This window comes from Apteryx rowi, unplaced genomic scaffold (genome assembly GCF_003343035.1).
Source record: "Apteryx rowi isolate R43461 unplaced genomic scaffold, aptRow1 scaffold_257, whole genome shotgun sequence".
NCBI lineage: Eukaryota > Metazoa > Chordata > Aves > Apterygiformes > Apterygidae > Apteryx > Apteryx rowi.
Window position 1 is genome coordinate 7,295 of NW_020448941.1, and position 20,188 is coordinate 27,482.

The 20,188-nt window shown below is 39.5% G+C and overlaps 1 protein-coding gene across 1 annotated transcript; it reads left to right on the forward strand.

The window, feature by feature from the left end:
* The first annotated feature begins 1,201 nt into the window (after positions 1 to 1,201).
* LOC112966810 (amine oxidase [flavin-containing] B-like) lies at positions 1,202 to 18,805 on the forward strand. Its single transcript, XM_026067277.1, has 12 exons — positions 1,202 to 1,236; positions 2,288 to 2,379; positions 5,327 to 5,468; positions 6,798 to 6,947; positions 7,621 to 7,780; positions 9,242 to 9,338; positions 10,143 to 10,196; positions 14,144 to 14,201; positions 15,179 to 15,276; positions 16,425 to 16,536; positions 18,178 to 18,240; positions 18,650 to 18,805. The coding sequence occupies exons 1-12, from the start codon at positions 1,216 to 1,218 to the stop codon at positions 18,803 to 18,805; spliced, it is 1,203 nt and encodes a 400-aa protein (XP_025923062.1). The 5' UTR covers positions 1,202 to 1,215.
* The last annotated feature ends 1,383 nt before the right edge of the window (positions 18,806 to 20,188 follow it).

Consider the following 20,188-nt stretch of genomic DNA (forward strand, 5'->3'; position numbering starts at 1 on the left):
TTCTGCCAGCTGACATTCATGCTGATGCAGTGCCCACTTAAATGCATGATTCAATATAAGTTTTGAAAAATCAGCTTTGGCACACAATATGCCCTTTGTTGTTCTTCTATTTTATGGAGTCCAGAAGGCATTATGGGGCATATAATGCTAATGATCATTTGCTTGTTATTTCTTAAAGCTATTATGCCAACTGACATCCATATAGGCAGGCAGGGAAATCCCCTGTAAATAAAATAGTATTTACACATTACCTGTCTTCTTCCACGCTTAATTAAGCTAGGCTTTCTGAACTCATAGTAATGTGTGTGTGTGTGTATGTGTGTGTATGTATATATATACATACATATATACACACACACTATATATATGTATTTTATATTTATTTTAATATATATGCATATATTTATATATAAATAAAATCTAACTATTAAATACATAATGATGTAATTTGGACATTCATACCGGCCTTACTATCACTTTCTGTAATGTATGACCAAAAGGTATGATTGCTGAATGGGAGGAAAGAGTAGTTATCTGTAAATGCTACATTTTATGTAGGGCTGTGGATTTTAGGTTAGCTGAAAGCAGTCTGTCTGTTCCAGGAAGGTCTCCAAGCTATGAGTTTGTGTATAAGAAACCTCATCACAGCTCTTTGCTCTGATTTGGAGAGAAAAAGTGTATCACTAAATGCAGTAACAGTTTAATTTTTTCATGAACATTTAGGAAAAAATAAGTAACGTTTCTCTTTTTCAATAACAAAGAACCAATTTTTCGTCTCGGCTGAATATGTGCTGTTCTGTCTTATTTCTTGGTCTGATCTTAGTGACTCCACTGTTGGATATTAATTTTCTTGCCCAGAAGTGTCCGATCTAAAACTTTTATTGTCTTGCTTTAAAGATACAAAGCAGTAGTACTTTTGCACACAACTGATTTAATTCAACAGTGTATTACACCTGAGTCATGCACGTGCACACAGTCTGTCAGAACCTGTTAGGTGTATTGATTAAAATTTTTGTTTTCTTCTAGTGAGCACTTAACCATTTGGTGCAGTTTCTTGCACACAGAAGCCATGATTATGATTGTATTCTAATTTGCATGAGTTTTTTTGTTTGTTTGTTTTTCATCTTGTAGGGTAAATCTTACCCCTTTAAAGGTCCGTTCCCGCGTATGTGGAATCCTTTGGCCTACCTGGACTACAACAACCTGTGGAGGACCATGGATGAAATGGGAAAGGAGGTATGGCATGAGGACCTGCAACCGAGCGTCTCTGCTCAGCTTCATCTGCAGGAGGGGCTGATCGATGTGGCAGAGTGCGAATGAGATGAGAATGCAGACAGGAAAACCTGCTCCAGCTTGTATGTGGCTGGTGCATGTAAGAGCAGTGTTATGGCGTAGGTTTTGGTGTAAGCTGATGATCAGAGCACATGCAAAAGAGGTGTCCTGGCTGGCTCACTCCAGAGGCCACGTCACTGAGTCTGCAATCATGCCTTTGTTTTTTTGGCTAGATGAACATTAGGGTTCACGTGTGTGATTTTAGCACTTTGCTTGGCACATGCTAAGTAACAGTTCAGGGTTACTGGGTAGAATAACATTTTAGGGGTTTTGTAGACCTGTAACATATGCCTAGCTCCACCCTCAAATTTAACTCAGTCATTTTAGTTTATGTTACCAGTGTTGTATGTGTTACATTGATTGAGCCACAAGATTTTGAAAAGAGGTTGCTGGTGCTTATACAGACAAACAGGAGAAGTACAGAATAACCTGTAGCTGCTCCCCAGCACTGCACATTGCCTTTCTAGGCAAAGTTCTTAATTCTAAAAACATTCTCTATTCTTAAATCTAAAATCATTCTCCTTTAAATTCACTCTATTTCTTGTCAGGAATTTACAGGCTGAATTACTTCATAAAGATGAGATTACATCTGTGATGAAGCAAGTATTGTGGATAAAGCAGAAGTTTTGTCTACTCCCTCCATTTTATGTATTTGCATTATGTATTCCTCTTTTATTCAGCTTCTAATGTTGACTCTCCCCTTTTTTGGCTATGCTTTTACTTCCAACCCAAAGGGGTAACTGTATTTCTTAAAATAAACATACCCTTCCCCCCCCCAAACCAGAACAAATTATTGAAAAATGAATATTAGAAGACTACACAAGTATTATTTTGAAAAATAACCTGAGTAACAGTCCAGATTTCCTCATTTTAAGCTGAAATCAGTCAGTTAACTGTTGTCTCTTTTTATGCCACTCATACATTTCCTGATGAATGCTATTTTATGTCTCCTTAGATTCCCAATGAAGCTCCATGGAAGGCTCCACATGCAGAAGAATGGGACAAAATGACTATGCAAGATTTCATAGATAAAGTTTGCTGGACAAAGTAAGAAGCTCTTCAAAAGTATATAATAGGTTATATTTGTATACCTTGGAGCTCTGGATAGCTGCAACTGCTTGGAAACAGATATAACTACCACTAGAGTAGATTTTCTTTTTTTTAAAAGGAATGAGAAAATCATTTAATAATGAACCACAAGATTTATTAGCACAAATGAGGAAACACAAAGTGGATTCCACTCTATTTCTATAACTTTTTAGATTAAAATAAAGATAAGAGGTAAATGTATAATTAGGATGGGAGAACGTTAATTCTGAAGCCACAGGTAGTACCTTCATCTGTTAAATACACTCTCCCTTTGTTTGTTAACCATTAAAAGAAACATGCTTTGATTGCAGTAGGTTTTTGAATCAAACTTCAGATGAAACAGCATACATGTATCCTGTGCTGGGCCAGCTGATTTTGCCAAAGTACTATAAGAATAACATCCATCTTAGAATGGTACTAAAATCACCATAATTTCCTACTGTTTAGCTGCTGCAATACATACCACCCAGACAAACTGAAAATACTTCCTCTTTTTATGTATACAACAAGGCAATTTTTCTTTACTTGCCATTCAAGAACAATTTGATTGGTTTTCTTACACTGAAGCAAAAAAAATTAATTCTGTAAAGCAGGTTGATTTCTGTAGCAACAGCTTCAGAATTTCTAAACATCCAACACCCTACTGCAGAGAGCCTGTGCCAACTTAGTGCACAAGCTTGCTAGCACCCACTTGAGCTGACATTGTCATTGACAGGGAAATTTTTACAGTTTCAACCAGGCGCTGGAGAGCAACACGATTGTTGTTAATGGACAGTAGGCTCTTATCCAAAATTTTTCATCTGCATGTCATTTTGCTCTTATTTGTAACAAAAGTTGAATGGAGCCATACAGAAAGCCTTTCTTATTTGTATCCATCCATATTGAGTAAAACCAAATAGAAATGCATTCTGGCCGTTCTGCTGGTCATCTTAATCTCTGATTTGGTAAGAAACTATACAAGTTAGAAAATGGCCACACGCTGGTGGTCATTTAATATCCAATAGCAAACATGACTACAGTCATATTTTTTCAAACTCTGTGATGGAATAAGGCTTGACATTTTACCTGAATGTTAACATAACTGTCAGCCTCCCTTAATTCTAAGATGTTTTTTGGATTTTATATGTGCATCTCGGTTTGATCTGCCCAGTTTGCTTGAGATTTGGGTAACATGCTGTAAAAACTTCCCACCCTGGAAGGTAGTGATCCAGAAGGGTAGTCTTCTGCTGTTTCCTTCCATCAAAAGACTGGACAGATTTGCTTTTGGCTAGAGTTGCATGCTAGAACAGCCCATGTGCTCTTGATTGAAATCAAACTGCCATTTCTAGGTAAAGCAGCAGGTGAAACTGGGAAACTGAAATGCTGAAAAGCACTGGGGGGGAAATGGCAAAAATGATGAGAATTTAACCATTCTCTGATAGCTTATGCCTGAGAAATATTAATAAACACACATACTAGTTCTCCCATTAGACAAAACATCTTTCAGAGTTGATCAAATTTTACAGTATGTGTTCATACAGACAAAAATTGATAAATGTTTTCTGCGTTATTTTTGGCTGTCAAGAATGAAGCCAAAGTCCACTTGTATTTCAGAAAGCAGGTCAAAAGTCAAGATTCCCAGGGGGAAGCTTGAGTCTTAGTTTTTTACTTCAGCTGGACTTCGTATTTTCATCAAGAACAGAAGATGTTATTTTCTATGTAGAGCTACAGCTCAGAAGGTTCAAAATAATATAGCCTGAAGACAATATGTAGGAAGAAATAACTGAAAGGGGTGTCTGTACTGGCTTTGGGGGTTATTGATTGCCTGGTGCCTGATATGAAATACCTATAAAGACTCAGTCCCTGTCAATCACAATGCAGTTAAGCTGACCATCTTCTGCTCCTGTCCTCCTTATCACTTTAAAATCCTCCTCAGAGTGAAGACAGAGGAAGTGTTTACTTTAATAGGAAGAATGTTTGCCTCAGTTTTTATTAACCCTTTTTTAGTGCACCCCCAAAAATCTTGGTCAGGTTTATACAATAATTTCCAGTAGAACTGCCATTTTGCTTATTCCTGAAATGAAAGCACCAACTGCAGAACACAGAAAGCAAGAATCCTTCTTCAGACACAGGCCATTTTTCCACTTCTGTGTTCCTCACTGCTGGGTCTCAGACCACCATTTAAATGTTCAGCAACTGAAAGTAGCCTTTCCCTTTTTTGGCAGACTTATGTGTGAATTTGTATATACTGCCTCGTATCTTGAGGCCTTCCTTCTTTTCTCTTTTCCTCCTTTATTGCTTCCCGCTTACATTTTTTTCCCTTGGTGTGTTCCTGCTACCTACTTACCTACCTTGGTGTGTGCCCTCCCCTAATGCASCAGAGGAGATGGCTGTGAGGGGGTGCTGATTTTGGATCATTAGTTTAGACTAGATGCCTAATTTATAGATGACTAATGTTGGATAATCCCTATGCTGTGTGCTTGGCTGAGGGACAGACATTCGGTAAGTGCAGAAAGAACAGCAGATCTAGGGTGAAACCTGGGGGCCCTGTGAGGAGATGGTAGTTTTGGAGTCCGAGGAAGATGTGAGAGCCTGTTGCTCTTAATCCTGAGTCTAGCATGACAGAAAACTGTCATTTTGTATTAGTAGCAGAAAGTGCAATAAACTTTTGTTGGCTCATATGTCTTCTGGAGCGCTGATTTTGCTGGAATACAGCACTATTTGATTAATATTTTTTGTGGGATTCCTTAAAAAAAGTTACGTGAAAACAATTGGTATTGTTCCCTGTTTCAACTGAAATCAGAGAAGCCTTTGCCCTCAACTTCAACAGAAGAGGTTGCCAAAGATGATCTCTCCCCTGCTAATGCACAAGATTGGCATCCTCTTCTAGCTTTTATGTTAGCTCATTTTCTCATCTTTGGTGCAGGGCTGCCAAGAATTTTGCAACTCTGTTCGTGAATGTAGACGTCACTTCTGAACCCCACGAGGTCTCTGCCCTTTGGTTTTTGTGGTATGTGAAGCAATGTGGGGGGACAGCCAGGATATTCTCAACAACCAATGGAGGGCAGGTACTGTTGACCATCACCTTCTGCTGCTTTTGACAGGCCATGTTTGCACTTGATTCTTTTGCTTGTTTATTTTAATTGAGAGCACAAACCGAGACTTCCATGATTTTGACCCAATAACATACTGATAACTAGTTCTATAGACTTACACTCTAATCTGGATCTTACAACACCGAGGTGGAAGTCTGCTTCTGTGTTGAAGACATTGGCCCAGGGACCAGTAGATTTGTATTAGTTCCTGACTGTGACTTTCTCTTGAACTCTGGTTAGAATACCTACTTTGCTTATCCACTTTAAAAAAAATAAAGTATTAGTTATGCTTCTTTCTGTCATGAGGCTGATGCAAGGCTTACTACTTCAGAGGCAGTTAATGGGGATGGTTAKGCTAGCTGCAGGAGTGTACAGAAAGCTCCAAACTAATACTGGAAATACAGCCCAGAGCTGGATTACTAAAKACACAAGTTTCCAAGGATCAAACCTGTTAAGATTTTCAAATCGGTCTGAAGAAAAGGGACACCCCTACTTATGTATGATATTGCTCTAAAATGTTTGAAAAATGGTACACTTGTCCTGATTCCACATTTCAATAAAGTAAAGAATCAGCTAATGGTCTTCTACTGTAGAAATGTAAATTATACATAACTGATTATATTAGGAATAATTATGTATTTAGAAATGTAACTTAATTATAAATACATAAATGCATAAAAACAAAAATACACAAAATACATTAGAATATATTAGAATACATTAAATACATAAATATATAACTAATTATGAATAATTTAATTATAAATACATTGTATAAAAATTTCATTGAATCCTGCTGTATGTTAGAGGTGATTTGAGTTTAATTTAAGTTAGATTAGATATCACTGGATAATTTTTTGGTGTAAGCTACTTGACTTCTTATACCTACCCTGTTATTTATCACGAGAGTCAGGGTTCCTATTTCTGATGCACAAGCCTCTACAAGGATAAAAGCGAACTCAAACAAAGGTTTAAAATTTTAAGTTCTTCTAAGAAGTGTTGCTGATTCACACAGGTTTGCAGAATCCATTTGGAGGTCACATGAGAATGGGTTTTCTCATGAGGTTACTGAGACTTTAAATTTTGGCTGGTGGTCAGACAAAGGAAGTGCAGAAGTTCACTGAAGGAGAAAGTAATGCACATACATTTTCCAAGTGAAACTGCCAAACTTCCCAAAAAAGGTTTCATAACAGAAGAATGGGATTGTTTTGAATCCTGAGAAAAACGTTTGTCATGATACAAACTTTACATGCACAGCTCTGCTGATTCTACTTAGCTGAGTTGTCCTTTTCTGTGTTTCAGGAAAGGAAGTTTGTTGGAGGCTCTGGCCAAATTAGTGAGAAAATGATGGAGCAACTGGGAGGTCGAGTAAAGCTAAGAAAGCCAGTCGTCCGCATTGACCAGTCAGGAGAAAATGTCATAGTGGAAACCTTAGATCATGACTTATATGAGGTAATTAAACCTTTTACATTAAAGCGAATACTCATGCTGCAATACTTAGAAAACCTTTAATTTTTTCTTTTTGACTTCTCCAAAATCTTGTACCAAAATGTAAAGGAGATTAAAGCAACTATGACAAAGGGTCACACTTTCTTGTTGTCCCTGAGTAATACTGATAACAGAGCTTTATTATTCCATGCTTTTCAGGCACCATTTTAAAGTACATGTCCAAATTTTTCCGTCAATAGCATCTCTTTGTGTTCAGTTAGCTTCAGAATGGAAGACGAGTTGTAAGGTGAAAATAAAAATATAGCTTAATAATAACTTTTCTGTGAAAAGCATTTCAGGCTCTGTTTTCCAAGTTGTAACAGAGGAGTCCAGATGGAAAGGAGACTAATGGACTCTTGTAACACAGAAAATCTTTCCACTGGATTTTTTTCAAGTGCTGGGGAAAGAGCAGCTGCCCGTCATTGGAACAGATGGTTGTTTATATAATGCTTGTTTGTTGTTTTAGCAGCCAGGATTTTGTGAGGGTTTGGTTGTGCAATTCTAGTGCTAAGGGCCAAAATTGCTTCAGGCGATATACCGTGCAACATTTGCAGATGTCTGCCAAGATCCTTAGAGCAATATAGTTATGATGAAGCAGTTGAGAGTGTATTTGGCTTATTTATGATTTCTTTTCCAGGGCAAATATGTGATCAGTGCCATTCCCCCAGCTCTTGGTTTGAAGATTCATTTCAATCCACCTTTGCCCTCAATGAGAAATCAGTTGATCAACCGAATCCCCATGGGCTCAGTCATCAAGTGCATCGTGTACTATAAGGAAACTTTTTGGAGGAAGAAGGGTATTAAGTTTTAACTGAAGGGGATAGTAGGGGTAGAGAGAGGGCAAGGGTGTATGGTAACAGAGCATGCTTTGTTTTTAAGGGATGGCAGACCTTAAAAGGAGATTTCATACACTTTTATGCCATTCTTGCCTTTCTTTGATTGAGAAACCTGAAARTCTGGGTAGAAAGAGAGGGTGGGTGGGTGGAGAAAAAAAAAAGGGGGCGGGCATGAAGGGAGAGGACAAGGTGGGCTCATGCCTGCTCCTTGTTGTCTTGGTTGTTTTTTGTTGTCGTCTCCTGTTCCTTCAGTGGCAGCTGGGTTTGAGATGAGGCTCTCCCGCTCGTACAGTAATGTAAAGGTACAAATGAGGTTAATGAGCTGCTGTCAACTACCAGTCTGCAACAACTCTGCCTTTTGGAAGCTTTGGGCAGGATTCATTTAAGGTGTTTTCACATAGACATCTCCATCTGGGTCATGTCATCCCGGGCTCCATTTATATGCTGAATACTTCCACCTTCCTCTAATCTTGTTTAGAACTTACTTGAATCTAAAAGGAACTTCCCTSTAGAATTACCCATTTCTCTTCACTGGTTATAATGTATAATGTCCACAGCCCTATTGTTGATATCTGCATTTGTCTACAAACATCACTTGCTCTTTGTCTCTATGATATTATAGCATCTTCTTTAATCAGTGAATGATTCTTAGAGTTCTGAATCTTGGCATGTTCTGGCCTTTAGGTTTTGGAATGGATTGGCGAAGGGTGACTCCCATTCCCTGGTAAAACTCATAGTTTGCACACTGTGCTTTTAAGAACGATTGTTCTTCTTTGAAGATATTTTGAACATATTTTCAGAGCAATGTATAAATATCTCCTTGTACGTCTGTCATAAATGTCATATATAGGAACAATTGTGCTAGAGATGTTTGAACCTCTTCTGTATCTGAGAGCAATCTGCTTCTGTGCAATTAATAATTATCTTGCTAACTGGGCTGCAGAATGATTTATTTTTATATCATGAATTCAACAACAGATAATTCCTTCATTGACTTGCAGCTTTAAAGATACTTGGAGAGGACTGGTAATTGTAATGACATCTCAGATCTAAACTGTCTCTTCTAGATAGGACCTAGCACTTCTCAGAGCCCAGGTAACACTACACTGCCTTGCAGATCAGCAAGGGAGCTGCACAGTAATCCTTGTCACTTGATGGGGATGGCATTATTTCTTTTTTATTTCTCTTTTCCTTCATTTTCATATTCCTCCATATTAGAATCACAAAATCAGAGAATGATATAGGTTGGGAGGGGCCTCTGGATGTCATCTGGACCAACACCCTGCTCTCAATGCAGGGTTAATTTAGATCAAGTTGTTTAGGGCTTTTTCCAGTCGAGTTCTGAATATTTCAGACTCTCCAGAGCCTGTTCCTGTGTTTGAATACCTGGTTCCTTACTTCTTTCCTCCGTATGATCACCAGATTATTGTGGTACCATGATCATTGAAGATGAGGATGCTGCAATTGGTCTGACACTCGATGATACTAAGCCTGATGGCAGCTTTCCTGCCATAATAGGGTAAGAGACAAAGAAGGTGTCTAGATAATGTCTATTCATTTTGTCTTAGAGGCAACAATTTAAATGGAAAACCTGCTCCTTTGAAGGGGAAAACTTTAGTAAAATACACAGTTAAAAGGTTGAGTTGCTCAATGTATGGTGAATATGCTCTATGGCTTTTTTCCTTCGAAAAAGTTCTCCCTACAATTTATCTGCGAATTTCAAAAAATGAAATTCTATTTTTTCTTTTCCTTTTCTCCCCATCTTCTCCTTTTCATTTGGCAAAATAGAAAGTGGAGTAGAGAGAAGAAAGGAGAATAAAGAAGGGGGAGAATGCAGAAATTTAAAGTTTTCTCCAAATATTTTGCCTTCCCCCAAACTTCAGATTCTTTAAATGAAAATTTGTTTTCTAGAATTATATTTTATTTGTTTTTTTCTAAAGAGTCAGGGAATATGTTCAATCTTAAAAAGTTATTGAACAATAATTGCCAGTTTCATCCCAGGCTTCACTTTTCATTGTTATATGCCCACATGTACTTCTGTATAAAATTTAGGGCATCAGAAAACACCTTATACAAATTTTCTAAATCAGACCACAGAGTGGTTTCCTGTACAGTGAGTTCTGCAAGCAGGGACCAGTATGAGAGCTTGCATAGCACATACCATTACACACAGAGGTGAAATGAATATTTTTGGATAGGGACCCAAAAGCTAGTAATAATGCTAGATAATTGGAATCATAAGATATTGCCATTTTAAATAATGCAGGACAGGTAATAATGTAATGAAAGTTAATTGTTTGTTTGTGGTCTTCCTTTTTTGTAGCTTCATTCTCGCTCGAAAGTGTAGAAGATTGACCARCCTCACAAAAGAAGAAAGGTAAGGGCAAACACTGAAGGTTTGCACAGAATCTGAGCTCGTATTTTAAATGACCAGAGCAGGAAAAAAAATGCCCTGTTTCCAAGGAAGTTTTCTGTAACTTTGTGACAGTGCACAGGAATGCCACTTTGAGAAAGAAGATCTCTTGTTTGTTTTTGTAGGAATTACATGGAGCCATCATCCACACTGGCAGGAAACATGGCACCTAGTTCCTGCCCTTTGGAAACTCTCTGGACCAGGTTCTCAATTTCCAGCAGGGCTGCTCTGCTAACATGCGCTCAGTCCAAAAAACTGCCCTAAGCTGGTGCTCTAGGCTGATTGCTAAGGTCGCTTTTTATGGAAAGGGTCTGGTGCCAGGCTCATTCCCCCACTGCTACCCTTCTGGCCTCCTGCAGGTGCACTGAGCACTTTGAAAGCTTGCCAGGAGGGACAGGCTTGGCCACTGGGCTTGATTTTGCTAATCATCCTAAGTCAGGCCCTTGGAGGGTCTTTTCAGCCTTTGTAACTCAGTGCAGCCTTGATGTAGCTGCCATGCAGCAGTGCAAACATGAGAGCCTTATTTTGACATGGAGAAAATATATTTATATTTAAAGCATGTCACAAGGAGTACTGAGTGTCCAAATAAACATTTTTACAGTGATAGCTAGCCTAACTAGAAAAGTTGTTGTCATCTCAGGATTAGCTTTGCAGGTAGCCTTGCAGTCTGTGGATAATGGGCCTAAATGGGGCTGTTAATATCCCAGTCTCTTGAAATGACAGCCTGGTCCACAGAGCTCCTTCARTGTTGGCAGAAATGGACAAGGCAGCCTTTTCTTCAGTGTTTAGGCTTTGAAATAGTCACCTCCTGGGGGCTCTCTAAAAACAGTGTAGGTATTCTGAAATCCAGTGCATCCAGCATCTCAAGCCATCTTAAATACCAAATGGCATCTCCCACTGTGTGCCAACATACAAGATGCATCTGAGCATCTGCAGGATTTAAGAACAGCTTCTGTTTCTGTGAAATGAAGAGATGCCGTAACTATTTATAAGGCACCGTGAAAGACAAGCTGCTTTCACGTGAGTGTTGAAAGCATTAGCATGGTTATCTGACTGCTACCGCCTATAGTTAAGTTTTAAACAGAAGAATTTTGAACACTTGTCTTTTTGAGGCATAAACCTTAGACTGGGAAAGACTTTTTTTTTGGTAAGGAAAGGTTATACATTATGCTTGGGTTGATACCCAATAGATGTACCCCAGCCTGGGGGCCGGAGGTGCTTCTCTGAATCCTGCATTCCTTGTCCCAGCCTGCCAAGGCAGTATTTTGCTGGATTAAACTACAGCTCCTCCCCTGTACACAGGTATGAGTGTCCTTCCAGGGGAAACCGGAGCACAGGAAAAGGTAAACGTCAATCTGGATGTTATCCCAGTGTACACCCAGGATGCATCCAGTCTGCGTGGTTTAGATGAGGGCTATGGTGTTTGCAGGAAGGAATCTCTTCTGACTGCAACTTCTCTTGTGGCAATCTGCAGAGGAGCAGGGTGGGCCAGCTGTCTGGTGAGATTGCTGTGCCCTCCAGTCAACGAGAGGTGGGCTCCCCCTTTATCACATTGTCAACAATGAGTACGGTTTTCAATAGTCCTTGTATATGAGGGGTGGGATGTAGGGTTTGTGGCAGCTATTTCAAATCATGGCCTGGAACAGCAGTTAYGAGAGGAGATGGAAACTGTTTTGCAACCCGAGACAGACTTAAGGGAGTGAAACCCACTGCTGCCTTCTATTTGGTGTTCCCAGGTCAGGTGCCAATGAGTAATTGGAGTGGTTAGATTAGGCCCTACCTTTCATAGCTGTGCAGTGAAGGTGGCGGCATTATGGAATAAAAGACCAGGGAGAAGACCTGAGTGTCTGCACATGCATTTCTGCATCACAGCGGGGAATCACCGGGCACACTAATTCTCAACAGAACCGTCTCTGGCCAGCTCTAGACATAGCACTCCCCTTATTCAGTGCTGGTGACAATTTCACAGTTGAGTCCAAGGCCAAGAAATGAGGGTTTTACTCATTGCATATGTTGTATTCAGTATATTCCGTGCTAGCATTAGCCATAAATAAGTATCTGTTTAAACTGTTCTAGGACAAAAGACACAGATGTTGCAAAAGGCCAACACATCTCCAAGGATTATTTTTGTTAGGGGAAATGTCCTCACTGACAGATTATTATTGGTACAATTCAACCCTTTGGAAACTGAACTTTTTTTTTTTTTTTAATAACATCTTGTTATCAATTAAATAACTCCTTACCAGGTCAAAATTTCTTAATGATCTAAAGAGGTCGTTGACCTGAAATTTAATATTTACTTTTGCACAGCTATCTTAAAGTAACTTTATCTGTATTTGCGATATAGCTAGCAAACAGCATTGAACTTGCATCTTCTTGAAGCCCTGCAGCTGGCCTGACAGCCTCTGTTATGCCATTTCCAGGCTCTTTGGAGGGTCTGCAACTCACATCTGCAGAAAGGGCAGGGCGCAGGCAGATCTTGAAGGGTTCTCCCCTCCTCTGTCACAGGGCTAAGAGGAGCAGAAATAGATGGATCCCAAGGTGATGCTCATTCTCCTGTGAGCCCTACGGTGTGACCAACCTCCCAGAAAGCAGAAGGTGGTGGGCATTTGTGAGGGGTGGCAGGCAGTTCCTAGCAGGGCGTTTTGCTGGAAAGCGCTGTTGAAATGGCTGCATTTGGTTCAGACAGTGTGGAGGTGCTGGCAGTCTGCAGGGCATGGAACCACTGCTTAGAGGGAGAGGGAGAACATGGTCCCTTTGGGTATGGGTGTTGTGGGGTCTCCCTCACCCCCTGACTGCTGAGGGATGTCAATATTTGCCTCTGGCAGCTCTAGGAGCCCCCCTGGCTAGGCACTGTCTCACCATGCATTTCTGCTGCTGGAGCAGGGAAAGGGCTGCTTTCCTCCTGCCCCACAGGGCTGCTGCCAGGCTTGTCGCCTGTGAGCAGTGAAATCACCCCAGGGCCACAGCTCTCTTGAATGTTTGCAGCCTCCACATTTTCTGCTCAAGCACCAGCCTGCACAGAAGAACACCTTGTCCAAGGCCCTTCAATTCTTCCTGTTTTTTTTTTTTTTTCTCATCCTCCTTCTATGCCCTTCTTTGAGTTCAGCTGCTCATACCTGAGCTCCTGCAGAGCTGGACTCCTTCATACTGGAGCATATTTATGGATTCYTGGTATATTTATATAGCTGTAAGTGTAGCCCATACACCTACAAAGTTGGGACTGATGTATTTCTGCTGTGCCTTGTGCCAGCATAGCCTTCTATGGAGCACAGGATATGCTTCCAAAAATAAAACAAATAAATGTCTTTCTGGTGTTTTGTTTACATCTTCATTTTTCATAATTGTTAATTGCTGTTTCTTCTTCATCTTGGTCTGTTTGGAAAGTGGTGCAGTGCAGCTAACAGTAAACAGAAAGACCCAACAGCTTATAGGAACAAACTTCATTGCATTTAGGGTTTGATATAGAGTGAAGTATGTTCATGGATCTGTAGACTCATACACTAAAGCAGGAGGAGATTTTATAGATATATAAATAAAGTACCTGTGTCTTTGTAGGAACAAATCATAACTTAGGCCATCTGTCAAGAGAAAAAGTACAAAGCTTCACTTCTTTCTTTTCCTGACAGCCTAAAGGACCTTTGGGTAATATATGACTGTGGGCTGCTAGAGGTGTGTTGAGGGGACAGCTTGCATAACTAGCACTTCTACAACACATGAGTTTATTGAATGATAGAGTTATTTCTAAAGTGATCTGGTCCAGAGTCTGAGCAATTAGGATAGACTCTGAAGGGCTGAAACCTCAAGCTTAAGCAGACATTAATACTTGTTCTCTCAAAACTGGAGCATATTAGCAGCAGTTTATTTTCTCTTTCCTTACAGCGAAGTCTTTGTTGCTTTTCTTTTTTTAGGAAGAAGAAGCTGTGCGAGCTCTATGCAAGGGTTCTGGGATCAGAGGATGCTTTACATGTAAGAACAAAATGTAAACCACAGTGTCTCTTGCCAGACTTGTTGAAATGGGGAATGGCAGGGTGACGCTGGAAAGCAGCTATGTTCTGGCACAGTGCTCCCTAGCATTTTGGAAARGTACCTGCTGCAGGGGTGCTTGTTGCTTTCTGTAGAGGTGCAGAGAGGATATTGTGGCAAATCTCACATTGTATTTGACAGTGAGAACAAGAATGATCTTATGAAACAGTTAAAAACCCAGACATGGTATTCCAGCTTCAGTGCTGAGGATGACATTCACAGTGGTTACTATAACGCCATAAATCTCAATTGTCTTCAGATGCAACAGGCTTGCCATTCCCTCTCAGTCTGTGTCCAGCATAAAGTTTTTTCTCTTGCTAGTTGCTGCCATTGCTGCATACATTTTTCTTTTTGCCTTTCCCTTGCCTTCCCTGTAATGGTAAATAACTGACAGGATTTGTAGGTTCTCACACTTGATTTATGTCATCAATGTCCATTATCCTTTAAGGGCAATTTTAGGTGAGTTAAATGCTGTAGATATGAGTCTCAAGATCATGTCATTTTAAACATAGCAATAGAACTATGCAAGTACCATACTATGCGTTTTTAAACAATATGTGTTTATATTCAATGTACATGTTATGAGTGTTACACCTGTTTACACTAGAGGTTAACTTCATTTTACATGGCTCAAAGCATAAATTTATGCTCAAAGCATAAATTTATGTTGACAGATTAAGAGGATTTTGTTCTACAATGTCTGTATTAGCTTGTTTACAAAAAATAGCTAGCTGTGCCTAAAATTAAGATTTATTATGTCAATCCATGCTGCATTAAGAAACTTGTTAAATGTGCTCATCTTGTCAGGCATTGTCATGCAACAAATCATAAGTTACTCTTCATTGCTGTCTACTCAGTTATTTTGTTAGTTTCCTCAGCACTTTGTCCTTCCTTTGAGTGAATTAATCTCTGTTTTACAGCCAGTGCATTATGAAGAGAAGAACTGGTGTGAAGAGCAGTATTCTGGAGGGTGCTACACAGCATACTTCCCACCAGGCATAATGACTCAGTATGGAAGGTACAATGTCTATTAATGGTGGACTTCAGCATAGTAAGATAAGACAGAGTTGATAAACAACCTCAGAAAGGGTCATAAATTCTCTGTCGCTCTACTGACTTTATACTTTTAAAATCACTGGGGAATGTTTTAAACAGATATAATAGCCTGCCACTTGTCTCCATTGGGCTTTATGATGGATGAGTACAGTAACATTAGAGGTTTTTTTTCCACTTCTGTTATTCAGTGAATGCAACTGACTAGATTCTTGGAAGGGAGTGTGGCAGTTTTMACAATCTGTTTACAAAACAGGCTTTTGGTATTTGAGATCACTGTTACCATTTCCAGCATATCTTTACCTGGCATTTTATAAATATTGGTAGAGAACTAAGTCCTGCCAGCACTGACAGTTATGAGTGATTTCTATGGACCGTTCATCTTAGCAGATAAAGCTTACTGCATTAATCAGTGTGCCATTGTCTATAGGCCTCTCAGATGTATGCTTTTTCATGAAAATAAGTTTTACCAAAAAGAAAAAGAGCTTACTGATCAGATCAGTGATTGCCTTTCAAATACCTAGTTTTTAATGTAGTGCCATAGACCTCCTTGAAGTTTAAGCCTTCACAATTTAGAAAGAACTGAGAGCAATAAAGCAGCTGTAATGAAGAACATACAGAAGCCTTAGTTTTTAAAGTAATTTTTATGATACTAATTATTGCAAATTCTGGCAAAAAAAGACAATAAAGGGTAACACCCCCCCCCTTTTTTTTTTCTTGTTACTTAGATATCATGGGACTGTACTTTAGAATGCTTCACTGTGAAGTCTGGAAAGCCAGTGACTACTATCATTGGTTTTTGGAATGCTAGCTAAACTCATAAGATAGAATAAGTCTCATCTCAGACCAATTGTCCTTCACACTTACATGAGTGCTAGATCAACATCTAGAAATAGCATTACAAGGATCACAGTCTAAATATACAGAAAATATGAACACTGGAGTCTCTATTGTAAGAAGTGAAATGCAATGCGGACTCCAACTCAAGCCCCCAAAGTTACTATCTTTAAGTGCTCACTGTTATTTAAAACACTCTTATTCTAATCTTTGCCCAAAGATTTTAGTCATCTTTCTTGATGTGGATGATGTTGCTTATTGCTTGTCCCTCTCAAGGCTTCTTCGGCAGCCCATTGACAGGATCTATTTTGCTGGCACGGAGACAGCCACCGAGTGGAGCGGATACATGGAGGGGGCTGTACAGGCTGGAGAAAGAGCAGCCAGAGAGGTACAGACACAAACCCAAAGCAAAAGGCACTGTCAAGTATCCTATGTGAACTGGTTATAAGCCAAATGGGGACTGAGCATTGCCAGCTTCTGGCATTCCAAAATCTTGATGCAAATCCCTGAAAAGGGGATAGGCTTCAAAAAGAATTAAGGTTTTGCATTTAGATTTGAAGTATTTAGGATGTACTCTGGCTCTTTTATCAAATTCTTCTCTGTTTCCAGGAATGACATCTTTTTTTTAGTCTTTAATGGGAAAATTCTCACCTAGTCATTTTTTTCCCAAAAATGGGTGCATTATGTTAGTCATCATACTGAGAGATCATGGCAATCAGCCTCATTTGTAACAGCTCAGTTCTGATGGCCTGCAGACCAAGCAAGCCCCTTCCTCAACTGTTTCTGAGCATTACCATCAGTTTAGTGCCTTATATATAGTCCTTACACAAAGACTTAAATATCTTGCTTGGTAAGAAGATGCAAGTTCCTCAGATATTTTTCATAAATGTTGCAGTTTCTGGAGCAGCAAGAGAAATTTCATCTTTTTTTTTTATGAGGTGAAGGGAACCTTATGTATACAACCTATAGTCATAGAACAGAAATTGGTCTGTAAGGGATCTGGATAGTTCATATAGTTCATATTGATGGCACAAGACGAGGATCAGCTGTACCTAAACTGTCCCGCATATGAAGGTTATACCCAACGTGTTCTTGAAAACCTCCAGACATAGCACTTCATGACCTCTCTAAGGTAAGGAGATAAATATATTACAGCAAAACCTCCACAGGCCTCAGCAGAGAAGTTGGCAAGTGAGCTTGACTGGTAAAAATGTGTTGTTTTCCTTTTCCTCATTTATTTGTGAGGGTTAAAAATCTAATGCAGGGATGTTTCTCACCGTTTTAGATAGAAGACTTGACAATATTCCTGAATCTTGTCTAAAATAAGAGCCCATCTTAAAAGAATGCAAGTCTAGTTAAATCTACAAGAGACTGGAATAGGAAAAAACATTAACAGCATCATCTTCCTTTTATTTTACTTAAAAAAAAATCATCTTGCTGTCTTTCATTATTATCATTTCAGATAATCTTTGCTTTCCTCATCATCTCTGGTATCTTTGATACTATGAATGGTTACTTTTCCATTGTGAAAGTTTTCTTTTTAATCTTGCTTTTCTCTGGCTGAAAATGAGGTTCTGTCATCACTCACAGGATTCTGTTCCTCTTCCTACACCATGGTAAAATTTGCCAAACAAATGACTCCTAGCTTCCTATATAGGTTGCCGATTCGGTAGCTGATTGATACACGCATCACTGCCGTGAGTGTGTACTTAACTCTTAGGCATGCTCATATTACCTTATTCCTGTAAGACTAGTCAAGTTCTGATATCTCACATGGAATAATTAAGCATGGAGAGGTTATTCTGTTGTTTTTACTTTCCCCTAGGAGGAGTATCTTACTAAATATCAGGCCTCCCCAGAAATGACTTGTGCAAAGATCAGGTTTTCCCTAAAATTTGAACACACAGAAATTTATTTGCTAAGTTATCTTAATCAAGCCAGTAATATTTTAAAACAAAAATTGAAACCCAAACCTTTTGCCCTTTAGAGGAATGAATGTTACTTACTATGAAATGTTATTTATTTTCAGATACTGTTTGCTATGAGGAAAATCCCAGACAGTGAAATTTGGAAGCCAGAACCTGAATCAACTGTAAGTCTTTCTGTAGATTAAGTGGATTATTTTTTCTTTGATACTGCTGATGAGATAAAATTCCATTGGTTTGTTTTTAGTTAAGTTCTCTAAACCAAAACCACCATAATCTTTCCTTTACTCACCACAACTACCCTTTCCTAAACAGAAACATGGTAGAAGCCCAGAGAGGGCACCCGTCTACTGATCCAGTGACATGGAATCAAAAAGAATTGCACTTTTTAATCAGCCTATGAATCCTTTTCATGTGTCTCTTCCTTCTAAATGAGAAGAAAATTTTGAAGCCCTGTACTTTTTGATAACATGAACTGTCTCAATCCACTTTTGCTTCTGCTGCAAGATGCTTTAGATTTACGTCCTGCCCCTCACAGTGGTTATGTTATGTTAATAATGGATGCTCTCCCCACAGGATGTGCCAGCTCTGCCCATCACTAGAACTTTTTGGGAGAGGAACTTGCCATCTATACCAGGACTGCTAAAGCTGATTGGATTTTCCACTTTCTTCACCTCTGTGGCAGCTGCAGGGCTATTTGCCTACAAAAAAGGACTTCTGGTTCGAAACTGAAAAAGGTGCCAAAAAAAAGCCTCACACTTGCTGTTTTCTTTTTTTCAGAGCTTTTTTTTGGCATGTACTTCCTATCTCCAGAATCAGATCATGACTGGAGAAGAGGAGAAAACAGTAGAGAGAAGATGCTAGAAGGAAGGTATAAATAAAGGGGATCCAGACCAAAAAAGAACCCCTTGAATCCAGGCCTACTTCTAGCAGTAATTTTTTGTTGGATTTCTAGGAAACCCTGCCAAGCATTATCCCCTTGAGGTTTTTAATCCAGATCTCAGAACAGAAGTGACAAAATACCTCAATAAAGCCTGTTCTGATGTGATTTCCAGTCATTTTTATGTTGCATCAGAACCAGACCCTGGACTCCAAGTCTTCATAGGCCCATCCATCTCTAGCTATAAACAAAAAAATTTCTGCCCATTGTCTCTGACTGAGAAAAGAAATCATAGCTTAAAGAATAGTGGATTCGTTTATGCAAGTTGCTAGTGGGGATCTTTCAGTTAATTTCCTTCCCAAATGTCTGAAGCCCAGGCAGCACTTAAAGAACAGGTCAGGATACCTTTTGAAATGGTGGTCTAAATTTATCCATCCAAACTATGCAAGTATGCCCATAGTTTATTAGCATCTCCAATGGCATAGTTGTCCCACAGTGAATTAAAGACAATGTCTTTGCTGCCTTTGGCAATGGAGTTGAATTTCAGGATCCCCAGCTCTTCTCACACTGCCTGCAAGGGCAGAGCTCATGTGTCCCTCTGTGGAATCAGATCTTCCCTGCCTAGAAAACTGGCAGGCTCCAGACCACAGCCAATGTGTAAAGCAATACGGCTGATCAGGGTATTGGGCTTGAGTGTGAACTGGGAGCCTTGTGTTAATACGAGGGTACAGACATAGCCTTTGGAACTTTTTTCACCATGTCTAGTGCCTCTGTGGCTCCACAGTTTTACCTCCCTACGTTGTTGCAAGATATCAAGGGAACAAATTAACCTCTGTCTATCCCGGGAAGCTATAAAGTAGGCCGTAAAAGCTCTTTTACATCATTTTCTTATCTCCTTCCTTTCTTTCATCTACTTAGGTTTAGACTTTGAACACCTTGAGGCAGGGGCTGTCTTGACTGGTAGGGTACAATGGGCTTGAAAATGTAGCTTTAGTGTAATAAATGGGAACTTTATCTGTGTCTCAACACTTGCTTCATGCTGAACACAGCTTAATTCAGAACTTGATTTAATTCAACTTGATTCAGAACTTCATTCTTTCCTAACAAGAAGACCAGTGTGATTAGCGCTTCCAGTTCAGCCTGCTGTGCAGTGTTGTACTGACTGTGCACTTTTGGTAGCCAATCAAGGGTATAAATGATAGGGAGATCAAACAGAACCATGGATAGGATAGTCA